The sequence below is a fragment of the Octopus bimaculoides genome, chromosome 19 (assembly GCF_001194135.2).
Source record: "Octopus bimaculoides isolate UCB-OBI-ISO-001 chromosome 19, ASM119413v2, whole genome shotgun sequence".
Taxonomy (NCBI): Eukaryota; Metazoa; Mollusca; class Cephalopoda; order Octopoda; family Octopodidae; genus Octopus; species Octopus bimaculoides.
Window position 1 is genome coordinate 50,071,410 of NC_068999.1, and position 18,409 is coordinate 50,089,818.

General features: G+C 37.2%; 1 protein-coding gene across 12 annotated transcripts in view; it reads left to right on the plus strand.

Moving 5' to 3' along the window:
* Positions 1-18,409, plus strand: part of LOC106884116 (KH domain-containing RNA-binding protein qki.L) — a 77,342-nt gene that overhangs the window by 34,305 nt on the left and 24,628 nt on the right. For all 12 annotated transcript variants that reach the window (XM_014911997.2, XM_014935685.2, XM_052974749.1 and 9 more), the window contains exons 2-3: positions 6,852-6,985; positions 13,342-13,458. In XM_014911997.2, coding sequence (XP_014767483.1) covers positions 6,852-6,985; positions 13,342-13,458 — 251 coding nt within the window. The remainder of the gene's footprint in view (positions 1-6,851; positions 6,986-13,341; positions 13,459-18,409) is intronic.

The window sequence follows — 18,409 nt, forward strand, 5'->3', positions numbered from 1 at the left end:
CCCCCCCCCGCGCTTCTACACCCAGACTGCCTTCCTGTTGCCAACCCTCACTTGATTCGAAGTAAGGTAGTATTTCTCAGGGGCCAGGCATGTTTTCAGGGAAGATTGGAAACGAGGAACACCGCTTGGGTGACGGTGACTCTCATTTAGGAGTCGAGCAAACCCCTGAACCTGCATGTAGTCAGCTTCTTTCAGTTTGCTTCCCAACCCTTGTGGTTTCAGGTTCAGTCCCACTGTATGGCACATTTAGCAAGTATTTTCTTTTATAGCTCTAAGCTGACCAAAATTTTGAGTGGCCTCAGTAGGTAGAAACTGCATGAAATCCATTTGTGCGTATGGTCTTGACTCGTGCTTCTTATAAATGGATGTCAGTCATTTCTGATATGCAAAAACTTGTTTGGCCATGAGGAAATATTACCTTACTTAGACACAGGTAATAGTTAGCAACAGGAAGGACGTTTGGCCATAGAAAATCTGCCGTAATAAACTGCATCCTACCCATGCAAACATGGAAAAGCAGACATTAAAACAATGGTAGTGGTGATGATGATAAACATATGTATGCAACTTGGTTTCTGACCACAAAATCCCAATCTAGTTACTAACTAGTCATCTGAGTGCCATAATGGCAGGCACTTAACCCAACCCAATGTGCCATGCAGAAGCATCAAACCTAGAACTATGCGACTGTGAAGTAAGCTTTGTAAAAATCCCCCCTCAGCCATCATGTAATTATCAACATTCCAGTAGCAAAAATACTTCTACTCCACCTGCACAGTTAAATGAAATTGTTGGTTAGACATTGTGGGCAATGAAGATCTCACCAAGACTTTTTGCCTAGGCAAAGCATATACACAAGTTTCTTTCTTAAATATTCATGCTTGTTTTCAGACTTGTGTTAGTCCTTGTTCCATTACGTTCTGAGCACTATAAAGCTTTCTTTTCATAAGTTCTAAGTTACTTTGGTAGTTGGAAAAAAAAAAATTAAGAATGTGCATATCTTATATGAAACATGGATACCAGGGAAATATGTCCCGTGTATCAAACACAGGACAGGCAAAGGGTTTGTAAAATGTCTGTAGATGGTTGAATCCACATCAATGTGTTTATATCGAATGTGGCAGGTTTTTAACAAGCAAAGTAGCTAGTTAGGAAACCTATACTAAGAAGTAATGCTTATTGCCACATCAATATGGCTGTTCTGTAGGAATCGGTGTCACTACCATTTTTAACCCCATCCTATGGAACCACCATATTGATGTGGTGATAAACATTACTTCTCAATATAGTTACTACTTTCATCTCTTAGAGAGATTTTTCTAACTAGCTACTTTGCTTGTTGCATGATCAGTGACGAATTGTTGCTTGGTTTTCTATATATCAAGCAAGCTGGAGCGAATTGTTGTTACCTCTAGCAGACGGGTGTTCACCACTGACAATGGACACAAATAGCCCAAAACTATATGGTCTGGTGATCCCGTCCGGTGCAGATTGCATTGATTGCCAGCTGGAGGAGGCACCTCTTGGAGTTAAAAACAGTAGTGACACTCACTCCAATGGAACAGCCAATATTGATGTAGCAATAATAAGCATTACTTCTTGTTGCATATTTTGTTTCTCTTTAATCAATAATTTAGACAATGTTTCTATTTTCTTCTTCATAAGCAATTTCTTAATGATAAAAGAGAGAAAAACATTGCATTTATACTTTTTTTGTATTTATCTTGCCTCGGCAATGAAAATATATTAAAACAGTCCAAAAGTTAAATTTGAGTAATAAGTTATCTTAAGGATAATTTGCTTAGAATATGCTATTAATGTCACCATATTACTGCAGGGTTTATACTTATTTTAAATACAAAAATACAAAGCTATGTACTAATGGAGTTGGATTCTGTTTCATTACATTATATTTTGTCTCTTATGGGCATTGTTAAATTGAAAGAAATACTTTGTTCTACACAATTAATTAGAACACCACCATATAATTGTAAAGTTACATTGCTTTGGATTAATTTAACCAACACAGCATGCTAGGCAGTTGGGTTAAGCTGGTTATTATTGTGTGGCGAGTAATATAATTTAGTTTTTTAAACTATATTACCAAATAAGCCAATAAAATCTTTACTTTGTGTTTGTTCTATTTCTGTAGTGGGGGGTGTTTTGTTTGATTAGATATATTTAAAATAGAAGTGGATGTAATAGATAAAAACTGTTCATTCATCTATTTTATTCTTTTTCTTTTTTCTTTAAAGCAAAGATAAAAGATTTGATAATTAGAAAAAAAAAAAAAAACCCACAAGGTGGTTGCCAAGCAAAAGTTTAAGTACTTTATGAAGTCTGTAATTTTGGAACCCACCTTGCTGGTTTTAATTATAAAGTGATCTGGTTGTGTTCTGTTAAGTATTAAACACTTAAATTCTCATGCCAAGATGGAAGTTAAAATAAAATCTCTAGGGAGAGCTGAACAATTGAAGGTCTTCGTGCAAGTTTTGACCCTTCTTACACTCTAAGGCAGGGGTTCTCAACCATTTGTCTATGGACCCCTTTGATTACTGTTGTATTCTGGTGGACCCCCATAGCCATTCAGTGTTTAAAAACTAGTTTTATAGAAACGTATCTAAAGCAAAACTTATTCAGGGGCCTTTCAAATACTATTGTGAATCCCCAATTTACTATTGTTGCATGGGGGTCCCAGTTGAGAACCCCTGCTCTAAGGGGACCATGACTCCTGGGTATCCCTCTGCTACTTTCCTGTGCTTGTCTGCATTGCAGCCCTCCTGGAGCCACAATACCTTGAATATTGTAACCAGATCAGTCTAAGATGGTAGTTGGCCTGTAGGGTGAATTGTGGCCTCTGGAAATCTACTTCCATTCCACTTTGACCAGATCCAGTTGGGAATCTTCTCAGCTGATTTACTTTCTCCCAGAAAATGAGTAATTTCATGAGGTCACTTGCAGAATTGTAAATACCTCTGATTTCTGCTGTCCAGTGTACCTGATCTTTCACTGTCCAGACCTTTCTGAGAAGCCTCTTCTCATACACTCTCAAGTTTAAGACACACAAAATGTGACTACATAAGTTTTAGCCATTTCCATTTCATGCTGTATGACAGACGTGCTGCTTTCTACATTTTCTCCCTTCTATTGAAATTTAAATGATTTCTACATACTGAAGTTTGACACTTCACTCTCTATCTATGTCTGAGATACTAAAAGAAGCATTGTTTTTATGGGAAATGAGAGAGGAATGGAAGATAGTTTTATAGTTTGCAGATTGCATGCATTGAGTTTTAGATGGCAGCAAAGTTAAACACTTTATAGAAGTCATTTTTCAGAAATTGACAGCTTAGGTTAGAATTTTAATTTTTTGTTTTCTTTCTTGACAGCACTCGTTAATTCAGAAGGTAAATGGTAGAACACACACACATTTATATATATAGCAAAGTAGTAGAAAAGAGAAAAAAAAAATGGGTTGCTATTAGTTAGTTCATTTGTAAATAGGCAGAGATTCTGGTTGTATCTGTTTCAGTGTCTTTTTTAGCTTCAAAATGAGTAATAGGGTGAGTAACATTTGAAACCTATAGCAAATATTCATTTATATTGAGGAGCTGTCATTCTCAAAATGCTCAGAATTTGTGATGTGACGCTGTTATCTAAGTCTTGTGAACAACATACAATCTATGCTTTTGGCTCTGTACTTTAAGACAAATTCACTGCCTGGTAACCAGATAGCATTGTCTAAATATTCTGGTAAGGTGTATTGAAGTTTTCTTGTTGATATCACCGCTAATGATAAACGGGTCTTTATTAGATGAAAGTATTGTCTTTATGAGTAGCAAATATAATTGTGTATTTCAACTGAGATGCTGTGGCACCTTAGCTTAACTGCCAATTTGTCAAGTTTATAGTACAACAATAAATTTCTTAGATCATCCATTAGCCATCCTGCTTTTATTAATGTTTAACTGTCAATTCAATTAAGTCTTCAATTCTAATCTACCGAGATTGTTGTTTCAATGTACAGTGTTAGATTTAACTCTATATGTCTCTGGTCACTTATTCATTTGGGAATGCACACTGTTTTCTTTGATTCTTGTCTACTTAATCTCATTCAAAGTTGAGTTGAAACCCTTTGTCTTTCAAGGTTTAGAAAGCATTTTCATATCTAATTTGTTTGGAATATTGATAGTGAGAATGTCATAGGCTTTGCTGTTTGAATTGCTTTTCATACAACACAGCTCAGGTAGTAGCTCTCTAACTGTAGCTTGAACACTCTTCTTCCTCTGGAGACTGCAAACTGTAGATAAGGGAGCTTTGTCAAAGTACTTGACAAACTGTGATTTCCTTAGTTTTGGCATGCTAGAAAATATATAAATTCCTCTGCTCAGCTGTCATTCGACCTCTTAAAAATAACTGCTAAGTTATCCTCTCAATCCTCTATTTTAACAAAGGAAAGGTACACAAAATACAACCCTGGATATGCCACATAGCGGTGGTGGTGATCATGGCTGGAACAACTTTAATCATAGACTGTTCAACTAGTGTTGACCTCACACTAAACACATTCTATGATTTGAACTTTTGTTCACAAGCTGGTGATTTAATTACCTTATCCATTTAGCCACTTTTCTCTTACGGTTTCATATAGCATGGTTCTGCAATCACACATGATCTTTTTATCTTTTACTTTTTACTTGTTTCAGTCATTGGACTGCAACCGCACTGGGGCACCACCTTGAAGGGTTTAGTCAAAGAAATTAACCCCATTACTTGATTTTTAAGTCTGGGAGTTATTCTGTCAGTCTTTGCTGACCTGTTAAGTTACAAGGACATAAACAAACTAACACTGGAACACAAGTTGTCAAGCAGTAGTGGGACACAAACAGGCTTCTTTTAGTTACTGTCTACCAAATCCATTCATTAAGCTCTGCTTAGCCTAAGGCTATAGCAGAAGATGCTTATCCAAGGTATCATGCAGTGGGACTGAACCTGGAACCATGTGGTTGGGAGTGCACCACAAAAATGTAGTTTCATTTGAAATGCTTTTGCAGAGGGTCTTTGCATCCCACCAACAACATTTCATGATGCAACCCTCTTAACCTATATATTCCCATAAAAAAAAAAAAAAAGTCCTAAAATTTCACTGTATTTAGATTAAACGTTTATGGTAAGCTTTCACAATCTGGAGGAGAAGGACAGTATGCAGCTGTTCGCTATGGGTGTCGACTGCCTACTGGACATTTCTTATGCTCAGTCAGATGCTTCCCAGCGAGTTCATATCCAAACAAGTAGGAGCAGGTTTTGCATTGTGAAAATGCAACCAAGGGTATATATGGGTTAATCCAGAGCTATCTGATGGCTTTCTCTGAGGCTTCACGTGCAGGACTGAAGGGTTTCCTTCTTTCAAATGCAATTGGATGAGAACTTTGCAGAGTGAGTGTCCTGCAAAACTTCTCTGTAAACCATCTCTGTAATCTGGAGATTTTCCCCCTACACGAGCTGCTTAATTGTTCAGCTGATTTTTACCAAAGCAAATGGACCTTTCATCAGACTTGAATGAATATCCCAATTGTCTGATGGACTGGGCTACCTGTTCATTAAATTTAATTTTAAGTGGCTGAGTATTCTACGTACTAGTACTCTTGACCCTTTAGCATTCAGATTACTTTGTCAGAATGATGTTGCAGGGTAAGTGTAAGAGGCTGGATATGGCTAGTTTAAATGCTAAAGGGATAAACTTAATCCATCCAGCAGAACTGGTGGAATAACACAATGTCTAAGACCAGTTTTTTGAAACCTGTACAGTCTGACAGGATTTTTGCACAGTTTCCATTTTCCTAATTTTTACTCTTGTTTAGATCAACTCAAAAGCTGTGGTTTGGTGCCATACAGTCGCTGAATTATGGATCTGTAGATTTATGCTGTTAACACCACTCCTTAGCTCTCCATAGATTACATATTATTAATAGAATGGTATAAATAAATCAACAGTAACATATGATGGTATTAAAAGTTGTTCTTGTGTCAAACATTAAAAGTTAGCCAAGCCCAGCATTGTAGTTTAACCATAGGTCAATCCTGATGAAGCAGATCTATGATCAAGTGTTTTAGAATTGTGACCATCCTGCCTATTTTAAAGGCAATAAATCTACGTTTTACCTAATGCCCCTTTCCTCTTATCTTATAGACAGTACAGTGTGATTTCAGAGCAATTTGGTTGCTTTTTCTAGCTGGTCAAAACAACCACATAGAGGTTTCCTCATTGGATTTTAATGTTGTATATCATAGGCACGCGTGTGTGCACACACACCATCTTTTTTTTTTGTCTTTGCTTTTTTGAATCCTCTGTGTGTGTGTGTGTGTGTGTGTGTGTGATAATTGTCTACCATTTAACTTGTAATGACAGTAATTTTCGCATGGCTCGTGCCCTATTCTGACAAGTTGTTTGCCAACAACCGCCAGTTAACTTCTCTCCATTTCATGCCCCTGTAAAGGTTATTCTCTTCTGTTTGAATGTCACCGTTCTCTCTTAACTGATCAAATTAGTTCTCTATTAGCTCTCAATTTATACTATTTTATATATGTTTGTCTCTTATATATATATATATATATATATATATATAATGTGAGTCTGTGTGTATAAAATAAACGCGCACATTCATAATGGCACTTGTTAAGGCATTTATCAGTGTATTTAGATTTGATTGCTGCTGTTCATTTTTTTTATCTATTTCCTATAGGATTGGTTTTTTTTTGTTTTTTTTTTTTGATATCTTTTGTTTTATTTTATTTTCCATGTCTTTCTATTTTTCTGTTTGCTTATTATTTCTTTTTTTTATCTTCTGCAGAGATAGCACGGATACGCTCCTCATTGTTCCATCACAAAGGAAACAGCAGGGAATCTTTACCCTTACCTGCATCAGATGGTCAAGCAGTCACATTATCACAGAAACTTTATGTACCTGTCAAAGAACACCCTGATGTAAGTATTATACCCCTTATTTCTGCTTGGTTATATCTTTGTTATAGATATCATTTAATGTCCACTTTTCCATGCTTTCATGGGCCAGACAATAGAATTTGTTGAGGCAGATTTTCTACAGCTTGACACTTTTCCTGTCACCAATTCTAACCTGTTTTCCAAGTAAGGTAGTACTTTCCCATAGTTTTTCTTGGAAGACTGGGGGGAAAAAAACAAACCCTTACTTGTATGATGCTCATTTACAACCATCACATACAGTCAAGACGGATACCCACTCACACATACACAAGCTTCTTTCCATTTCCATCTGCCATATCCACTTATAAGGCTCTGATTAGCTCAGCGCTATAGTAGAAGACCAACCTAAGGTACTACACTATGGAACTGAACCGGAGATCACATAGTTGAGAAGCAAGCTTCTTAACCACACAGCCATGCCTCTGCCTTTTTTCCCCCCCACCCCACAGATACCAACCTTGTTTCCAAGTATAGCAGCTTTATTCCAATGGTCATTTGCTTGTCAAACAACTATGGTGTGGGGCATAAATATCACTGCAGCTTAGGCAGTCTCAAAGGATAAGCACACGGACAGCCAACACACACATTTGCACAACTGGCTTCCATACAGTTTCAGCTAAATTTTACTCATTGGGTATTGGTGAACCCAAAGCCATAGAGCTAAAGGATATACATATCCATTGGATTAAAACAGCAAAACTGGTAGAACGGTAAATCGAGAAGAGGGGAAATGTTTTATATTCAAAACAAATCCTAAATTTGATAGCCTTTTCAATTGTGCCTGCTCATATTTGAGATCATTCTCCGACCTTCTGCAAGTATAATTAAATCCTACACTTAATGTTAGATGGCCTTCCATATAGTTTTCATTGACTAAATTTCATTCACAAAACATTAGTCTGCCCTTTACTACAGTAGAAACTGTATGAGATGGAACCCCCCACACACACACATAAGAAAAAGCATGATAAACACTAGATATAAATATTTTTGCATTTTACCATTTAGTTATTTGCATCTTGTGTTTATCATGCTTTTCCCAACATTTGCTCTGTATATTGTAATTGGTAATCCTGCTAAGTAGCAGCTGCAGCACATTGCTGCAAGCAGTGGTTGATAATGCTCTGTGTGGAGCTCTAAACTCCATAGTGGCAGTCATACATGTCTGCATGAGTTAGATGGAACTCGCTGAGGCAGATTTTCTTTTTTATAGCTGGGGATCCTTTCTTTTGCCAGTCCTGACCTGTTTTCATGAAAGGTTGGGAATGAACAATACCAGTTGTAGAGCAAGACGAGGAGGAAAACGCACACATACATACAATGGGATTTTTTTCAGCTTCAGTTTACCAAATCCAGTCAAGTCTTTAGTTGGTCTAGAACTATAATAGCCAAGGTGCCATGCAGTGGGACTGAACCCAAACCACATTGAGAAACAAACTTGACTTCACAGCCCATGCCTATCATGTGTATGTATGTGATATGTGAAATGCCAGTAGCAGAAATGAACTCATGACCCAGTTGTTTGGTACACCCTGACACGTGTCTGTTTCGACTCACAAAGTGTATGTGTGTGTGTACACACAATATAACCAGTATTCTCAAATTAATGCAAACCACTTTTACAGGGATGTAAACAAGTCAACACTGGTTGTCAAACAATGGTGGGTGGGGTAACGGTAATATACAAGGGGGTGCTGAAAAGTTCCTGGTTTTTAGGGAAATCACAAAAGGTCTGGTTGGAGGTCCAGCCTTCCAAGTTCTTTTACAGAGCTTAGAAAAATTGAAGGACCGCTGCAATAAGTGTATGAATCTGCGAGGGAACTATATTCAATAAAATCTTAACTGATCCTCCTGTATTTTTTACCCAAAACCAGGAATATTCCAGTACACCCTCATATAGACACACACATATATGCAACAGGCTTCTACAGAGTTTCCATCTACCTAATTCACTCATAAGGCATCAGTTGGCTTAGGGTACTAATTGAAGACACCCCAAGATGCCTGACTACGAGACTGAATCCCCAGAACCATATGGTTGCATAGTGAGCTGATAGACTTTCAATTGACATTTGATTGTCTCAGGCAATGTGATGTGTATAAAGAAGTTTTGTGTTATTAACCCTTTAGCATTTAAACCAGCCATATATATCTGGCCTAAATATTCTACCTGTTATGTTCAAACTGACCAGATCTGGCCTCTCACACCTACCCTGCAATGTCCTAAAAATAAGCAATTTTGTGAAAATCTCAAAGCTGCAAGATGATGCATGATTAATTCAAATTAAAATGAATAAATAATCGTTACATTTGACAGTAATCTGAGTGTTAAAGGGTTAAAAATGTATGAACTTTGAAAAGTTATTTGTATTCTCGGAGTGTCCTTCTAAAATGTTTTGTATACTGTCAGGTTAATAAGATCATTGGGGATTAATTAGCCCTTTAGCATTTAAACTGGCCATATCCGGTCAAAATATTCCTGTTTTAGGGTTTCAAAATGAGTAGATCTGGCCTCTTAAACTAACCCTACAATATCATTCTAAAAATGAATTTATCTCTTCAAAAATCTCAAAGCTACAAAATAATGCATGGTTCCTTCAAAACAATCTGAATAAATAAGCATTACTTCTGACAATGTGTATGCGAAAGGGTTGAGGAATTAGATCCTTATACACAGAAATGTCCTGATGCCATAACCCTGCCTCCTCCCCCACCTGAACAGAAATCCATTTAGTTTAGTGCATATTTTTTCCTACCTCCACTGTCTTAACCTCCTTTTCTCCACTACATGCACTGCATTATGGGTAATGTCGTATTGCTCTTATCTCGACTCTATCATAGCTTCTTCCCAATCTAAGATAACAAACAAAATTCCCAGAACTTCATAACTTGGCAATGACCTTATATGGTTGTCAATTCACGATTTTTTTTTGATTTTTTAAAATCCTTTTTGGAATGGATAGCAGGCTGCTTAGAAAAGTGGTTCCTATTAGTTAACCCTTTCGTTACTCTATTTCTACTGAAATGCTTTAATTTTTGAAAATATATTTAGTAAAACAATTTTTCTGTCATTATTAAGCTGGTTCAAGAACATAAATTTGACAGGGAATTTTGAAAGAGGTTTAATTTAGGTCACTTCAAAAAAAAAAAAGGATTGCGCTGTAGAACAAGAGGCAAAAATGTTGATATCAAAAATGTCAGTATGAATTTAGTGAAAATGCACATTATTCAGTACTGATGGAGATGGCTATCTTTTTAGCTTTGATCCCTTCCTGCTATTGAAAACACAGTGGTGGAGTATTTATTTATTGCCTGCTTCTCTCTCTCTCTCTCTTTCTCTCTCTTTCTCTCTCTTTCTCTCTCTTTTTCTCTCTCTCTCTCTCTCTCTCTCTCTCTCTCTCTCCTACTGTTCCTCTCTTTCTCTATCTCTCTCAGAAGTGAGCAATACTGATGTTTGAACTAATAACCATGTAAACAGGTAGTCAAGCATCTTGCTCTTCAAATAAGAAAATATCTGTCCGAATGATTGTCTTTAGAGTACAATGGTCTGCTAGTTTTTGCACTGATGGTCCTGAGATAAGGTTTTCATAGATGCAGGAGTGGCTGTGTGGTAAGTAGCTTGCTTACCAACCACATGGTTCCGGGTTCAGTCCCACTGCGTGGCATCTTGGGCAAGTGTCTTCTACAATAGCCTCAGGCCAACCAAAGCCTTGTGAGTGGATTTGGTAGACAGAAACTGAAAAGAAGACGGTCGTATATATATGTATGTTTGTCTGTATTTGTTCCCTTAGCATTGCTTGACAACCGATGCTGGTGTGTTTATGTCCCCGTCACTTAGCGGTTCGGCAAAAGAAAGCAATAGAATGAGTACTAGGCTGACAAAGAATAAGTGCCGGGGTCGATTTGCTCAACTAAGGGCGGTGCTCCAGCATGGCCACAGTCAAAACTGTTTGGGTACTTTATTAGGGGTTACTTAATTGGTTGTTTTATTTATTGGCCCTTAAAAGAGTAAAAAGCAAAGTTGACCTTGGTGTGGTTTCAATTCAGGGTACATACAGAAATCCAGGACAAGTAGAAGTCATTCTATGTATTCCCTTCAAATGGAAAGTAAATTCTTTATATTTTTGGCATTTCCTACATCTTGCTTTTGTCTAGGATCCTTTGACTAGAATTACTTACCAAGCTTTGTATTTGGTGAATGCAAATTACCAGAGTATTTGAAATGTCATGAAAACGAGGATTAAGTGTCGGTCATGTTTCCCATTAGAGATAAGAATTCTTTAGTCTTGGAGGATGTTATTACCTTCCTCCACTCTCTAAAATTACTTTTGAAATCGCTCCATAAATTCCTTTGGCATCATTTCTAACAATTTAGCCATTTTAAAGCCTGTAAAATGTGTTAAATGCTTCTACAGGTACATTTTTTTATCACAGGGATTTTATTCCAAAACAAAGCAAAAAGTGATAAACCATTTCCTTGCACTCTGTAGCTTCCTCCTCCTCCTCCTCCTCGACACCCTTCATTCAGTTGAGTGAGCTTTTCCCTTTTTCTGTGTGACAAATTACTTGGTAACCTCACTCAAGCTGTTGGCATATGCACGTGCGCACATACACAGTACATGCTGTGAATTGGTTGGTGTTAGGAAAGAGCATTCCAGTTGCAGAAACTATGCCAAGCTAACATTGGAGCTTGGCACAGTCCTGCAGCTTGTCAGCTTCTGTCGAACTGTCCAACTCTTGTCACCATGGAAAATGGGTGTCAAATGGTCTACTAGAATAGATAGAGGATAGGTGGAGTTTTTCTCCAAAATTTTGGTTATCTGAAGTAGTTCCTCTTGTAGCTGGATGGTTCTCATACTGTCAAAGTAAAAACCAGTCAAGCTTCTGCAGTTGGATGAACTTAACTCGTTTGTCACCAAATTGTCTGAAATCTGTACATAGGTCTGGGATATAAAAGCTATCTGTTTTTAGTGTTAATTATTTTAAAATTTAAACTTTCCCTTAGTTTAAGAAATATTGTTTCAAACACCTGGTTTTTTAAATTATTTGTTATTTAGGCAGAATGCTAGCTAGCAATGGGGAGGTGGGAGTTGGTCAATTACATTGACCCCTGCCACTTGTAATTTATTTTGTCGGCCCTGGAGGAACAAAAGGTGAAGCTGACTTTGGCAGGATTTGAACTCACAACCTCCCCACAACCTGCTTTAATCATTCTGCCAGCTTGCCACATTAGACCCGATTAATGAGTGCAGTTATTTTACATCACTAAATCTCAAAATCTGGATTATTTTCCAAAAAGGCTGAATTTGGCAACCTTCCAGTGGGTATCAGACCAAAAAATTAGAGCAAGGGGAGCAATGCCTGTTGTCCCAGAAGCCCAAGACAGACCATCACAGATTGATTTATATACTGACTGCTGATCACCTATCATTTTAATGTAACATCTTAAACCCTTTAGCATTCAGATTACTTTATCGAATGTAATGCTTCTCTACCATTGTTTTGAATAAACCTTTTAGTGTTCAGATGACTGTCAAATGTAATGCTTATTTATTCACATTGTTTTGGATTTATTGTGCGTTATCCCTTAGCTTCAAGAGTTTGATGTGATTGTTTACTTTTAAAATGACATTGTAGTATAGGTGTGAGAGGCCAGATCTGGCCAGTTTGAACAAAGGCAAGTAAAATATTTTGGGCCGGATATGGCCCAAAATATGGGCTGATCATGCATTATCTTGCAGCTTCAAGATTTCAAAAATGTGATTGTTTAGAATTAGAATAACATTGTAGGGTAGGCATGAGAGGCCAGTTCTGGCTGGTCTGAACACAAAAGATAGGATATTGATATGGCCAGGGTTTTTTTGGCAGGGGCTTATTATATGGTTCCTTTATTTGATTCCAAATATGCCTCTTTATGAGGGTTTCTTTGTGACATTTTTATAGTTTTATTTTTATTTTTTCTTGTTCTACTCCACTTGAATAGTTGTTTACTTGATTTGTGCCTTGCACCAAGTCATATATCTAGCCTGGGGTTATGCAACTTGTTTATCCAGTTGTTAACCCTTAAGCATTTAAAGCGGCCATATCCATCCAAAATAATGTTATCTTCAGACTAGTTGGATCTGGCCTCTCACATTTGCCCTACAATATTCTATAAATAATCACATCACTGAAATCTCAAAGCTACAAAGTAATGCACGACTAATTCATATCAATGTGAATAAATAGACATTTCATTTGACAGAGAAATCTGAATGTTTAAGGGTTTAAACCTCAAAAAGTTGCCATTCAACCTCATTGTTTGTTGCTGTTTTTAATTGTGCTTTTTAATGTTTCAGTTTAATTTTGTTGGACGAATATTGGGCCCACGAGGGATGACTGCTAAAGAACTTGAACAATACACAGGCTGTAAAATCATGGTACGAGGGAAAGGATCAATGCGGGACAAAGTAAAGGTAAGTTCTTTGGGGGTCTTTTTTTTTTATTTTTCCTTACAATTTGGTTCCATTATGATTCCAAATATGGCTTTTAAGAGGAGGTTTCTTGTGACATTTTTATAGTTTTTTTTTTAATTTTCTCCACTTGAATAGTTGCTTAATTGATTTGTGCCTTGCACCTAATAGCTGGCCTGGGGTTACGCAACTTGTTTATCCAATTGAAAGTGGCTAGTAAACAAATTCTTGCTTTATTTAGCTTATTGATTTTTGAATATGAATTTCCCCACCTCTTGTCCTTTGAGGAATGTCTTTAGATTCAATAGCCATTAAATTTTGGCAATTGAACACTCATATTTTTGTCAGAATTTGGTGCTGCCTGAAATATTTAGACAATTTCAGCTTCTGTGTGTGCGTGCACTTGTATATGTGCAAATGTGACTGCGTGGTTATCTGAACTTGTTTTGTAGTATAGTCAGAACCAATCAATTCCTTGTGGCAGAATTTAGTAAGATATAAAACTGCAGGAAGCCTAGAGTGTGTGTGTATTGCTATTCTGCACTTGTCAACAGAAGTCATGCAGTGATATTGTTAATGTGCTTTGTCACCCTGCATTTTTGAAGTCCTCTGGAATATTAAAAACAGGTAAGGAGTTGTAGACAAGTATGTGAGACAGCAAAATCCCTCTTCAAATAACACCCCATCCAAACAAGTCTATAGTGGCATGTGGAACAGACATGAAATATGTATGTATATAAGAGAGGAGTGGCTTTGTTGTTTAGGAGTTTGCTTCCCAACCGTATAATTTTGAGTTCAGTCCCATTGTCCGATACCCTGGGTAAATGTGTTTTACTATGTGTTGGACTCTGGTCAACCAAAGCCTTATGAATGGATTCGACAGATGGAAACTGGGAGAAACTAATTTTGTGTTGGTGTGTATATGTTCGTGCCTCCATATCTTGATATCATGCAATTGTTGAAAAATGAATCGTTCCTTTCCAATATTCTGCAGAATCACATCATGGGACGGGGGGAAAATATTACCTTGCTTGGAAACAGGTGAGAGTTGGCAACAGGGAGAGCATCTGGTTGCAGAAAATCTTCCTAAATAAACTTGATCAGACCCATACAAGTATAGGAAAGTGACTTTTAATATGATAATGATTTTATATATCACACACACACACACACACACCCTTGAGATATTAGTTAAGATGAAGGCTTCATAGAAACATTACTGGAACACATTTAAAATCAGTGTATTTTGGTGAAAATGCTCTTGACTTTTATGGGCGGGATTGTTTGCTCTCAACAATGTAAATCATCAAATTTGCAAATATTTCTACAGCTGGTTGCCCATCATTGAACTGTTAAACAAGATGGCACCTTCTGCAAATTGAAATTTAGTTTTTTTTCCTTTTTTTTTTTTGTTATTTACTTTAAGGTTCCTGTCATCATCATTTATCAAAGTTCTGATGTATTGTTTGTATAATAAGTCACCCAGGAACAAGTACTTTGCTTTCAAAAATAACAAATTCAGTTTTCTTAATCCTTTCATTCTCCTTTCTTTGAGTGGTGGCTGGAGAAGGAGGGGGGCAGGGGCTGAAATTATCATTCAACCAGTTTTTATATCTATACTGGTTCTGGTCGGTAACTTATTAATTTCAATTATCTGTGCAAACGTTTAGTTCTTTTGCCGTTCCAAGCAAATGTTTTCACAGACCCAATGTTTTCACAGCTGGTTTTTATAGCTATTTTCCTACTTTGAACACCAATTGCTCTTATCAAGAACAGTTGATATTTTTATCATTTCACTTCCTGGAAGCGAGTCAATATGACTAAGAATGACAATGCTGTGTGTGCTTTGGGACTGGATGCATTTCACTGCTTCGTTTCTTTCACCCACCTCTTACTAGCCAGTTCAAACCTCAACTTAAATCTATTGCTGTGATTTATTAATTTCTTCTGAGGTTAGTTAGTCTCAATTAATTGTTCTGAAAAATGTTAGTCATGTCTGATTACGAGAGGCAACAGTAGGATTCTGAACAAATGTTAGTTGGGAGACGTTTAGTTTATAAAACTTTAGGCGCAGGAGTGGCTGTGTGGTAAGTAACTTGCTTACCAACCACATGGTTCTGGGTTCAGTCCCACTGCGTGACACCTTGGGCAAGTGTCTTCTACTATAGCCTCAGGCTGACCAAAGCCTCGTGAGTGGATTTGGTAGACAGAAACTGAAAGAAGCCTGTTGTATATATGTATGTATATATATATGTGTGTGTATGTTTGTGTGTCTGTGTTTGTCTCCCCCAACATCGCTTGACAACCGATGCTGGTGTGTCTGTCCCCGTAACTTAGTGGTTTGGCAAAAGAGACCGATAGAGTAAGTACTAGGCTTACAAAGAATAAGTCCTGGGGTCGACTAAAGGTGGTGCTCCAGCATGGCCGCAGTCAAATGACTGAAACAAGTAAAAGAGTAAGTGCATCATGACTGTGTGGGTATGAAGTTCAATTCCCATCCACGTGGTTTCAGGTTCAGTCCCCCTGTATGGCACCTTGGGCAAGCAACATCCTATGTCTTCCAACCAACCAAATCCTTGTGAACGGATTTGGTTGACAGAAACTGAAAGAAGCCCGTCGTATGTGTCTCAGTTTGACACCCTTTGATAGTTTTGAGTATCATTTTCATACAAGCAGTATCATTTATTTCCAGTCTTCCATGAAAACATGTCCAACCAAGAAAATATTAACTTTTGGGAAGCAGTCGGGGGTTGGCAACAGGAAGGGCAATTTGCTCATAGAAAATCTACCTTAACGAATTCTAACTAACCCATGCAAGCATGGAAAAATGGACATTGAAGCAATATTCCATTAGCTTTTCAAGAGGAAATTCTTCCAGTCTGTTTACCAGTATTGTTGCACTTCATTTTAAGTGCTGCTAATCAGTTGCTTTTTAAGGAAACTAAAAAAAAATTAAATTAAACAAAAACTCAACCTGGGGTGATTTTTGGATGCATGTAGCACAGAAATTCACAACAATTTCAGCGTTTGAAATTGAACTGCTTTATTTTTCATTCTTACTTTCTGTTTAACTTTTTCTTAATGTTATTCTACTAATTCTAATTACTTAACAATAACCAAGATATATCTTCTACCCATTGTCTGGAAATACTTTTCCAGAGAAAATATCTTAGGACTAGCTAGGAAGAGGGCGAGTGTCAGAACTAAACTTGGCTATGGCATTTTAGTTTCTGCAATTGTAAAACCTTTATATTCTAACATTAAACAAACAAGGATTAAATATAGTCTGGTGGGGATTTATAGATTTTAAGATTCTATTGCTGAAAATGCAACACGAGAATGAAGTCTAAAGACCCATTTTTCAGTCGCATGACAGTGACAATATCATTTTAAGGTGCAGGATTTTTCAATACCAATCTCATGGTTAATGAAATGAGCGCTGAATTTTTTCTCCAAAGCAAACATAGCCGTTTTTAACTGAGGAAGGATTTTGTGTTGAAAACTCAACTCGCCCCAGCTTGGATTAAAAACAAAAAAAAAAAGGTGGGTTACATGGTTAATTGTTATGAAAACTGGACTATATTATCATATACTCTGTGTTGTGTGTTCAGTCAGAAGTCTACTAAGCAGTCCATTGTTAGACTAGAAACCTTATTTGATATCTGTTAATCTGTTTATAATAAATATTTGAGTTCAATGTTTGATTGACACCATACTTGACAATGTTCAATTTAAAAAAAAAAATTGTGCACGAAACTTCAGTTTCTCTCTCAAAAGTGGAGATTTTATGAGGGTTTTCTCTTTCCATCCCCTCCTAAGCTTTGCACTGTTGCCTTCATATAGTTTTGTACTTAACCTCAATGATTCTAGAATTTTGCATATGCTTCGACAGTACAGCCACAAACAAATTCTAGATCACATCTGAAGGGAGGCCATTTGAGCGTTAGACAACAATTCACTCACCAACATGCAATGACCAATAGCTTGCAGTTCTGTTTCACTGCCCTGTCCCCTTATAACTAAATAGCTGTACAACCCTCTTCCAGTCTCACAGTACATCAGTCTTTGCTCCTTATTACTCCAAATATGACCCAACTGCTCTCCCAGGTTCTGCTCTTGTCCCGGTCATTCTCCCTTCAAAACTTCAAACCTCCAGGGTTCACTTCCTGCCCATATTTTTCGTGTAGGTATGAACCTACTGATACTGAAGGTCAAGGGCATTGAGACTAAGTAACAGATGTCAACTAACTTGCTACTAGAATGTGGCAATGACCTATTTATTTGACAAGATGTCAAACTAGCTGCTGAAAGGAAATTGACCTAGTTGACTTATGCCAACTAACTGCTGTTAAGACTATTGACTTATTTATTTTACTGTAGAAGTCAGCCTGCTGCTGATACTCCAAGTCATGAACAATACCACTTCCTAGAAATTTTTTTTAATTATAATCTTAACTATTTGGCTGAGTTGTTGGTGTGGAGTAGATTGTCTTATAACTCTGATCTGAGTTCAAATTTCATTGAGGTCAACATAGCTTTTCATCCGCTTAAGGATTGATTTTTAAAAAGAAAAAAAAAAAGTTCAGGACAGTGGATTGGCAGAACATGTTAAGTCTGTTGACATAGCTCGTGGTATCAGTTCCTGCTCTTTGCATTCTAAAAGCAATATCTGCAATGATGCTGGTGGTACCAAGCTGTATAGGTTCAAGTTCAGCAATCTTTCTCTTAGATAAAACATTGGTGAAGAGAAATATGCACCCATAGCCAATTGCCAGTCAAGAAGTGAGGACCAAAAAATAAAACTTCCTTGAGCTTGCACATTATCAGCTGTGCCAATGCAAGGCTATCGCTGACTAAAGTAGACTATATAAACATATAAACACACACACACACACACACACACACACACACACACACACACACACACACACACACACACACACACACACACACA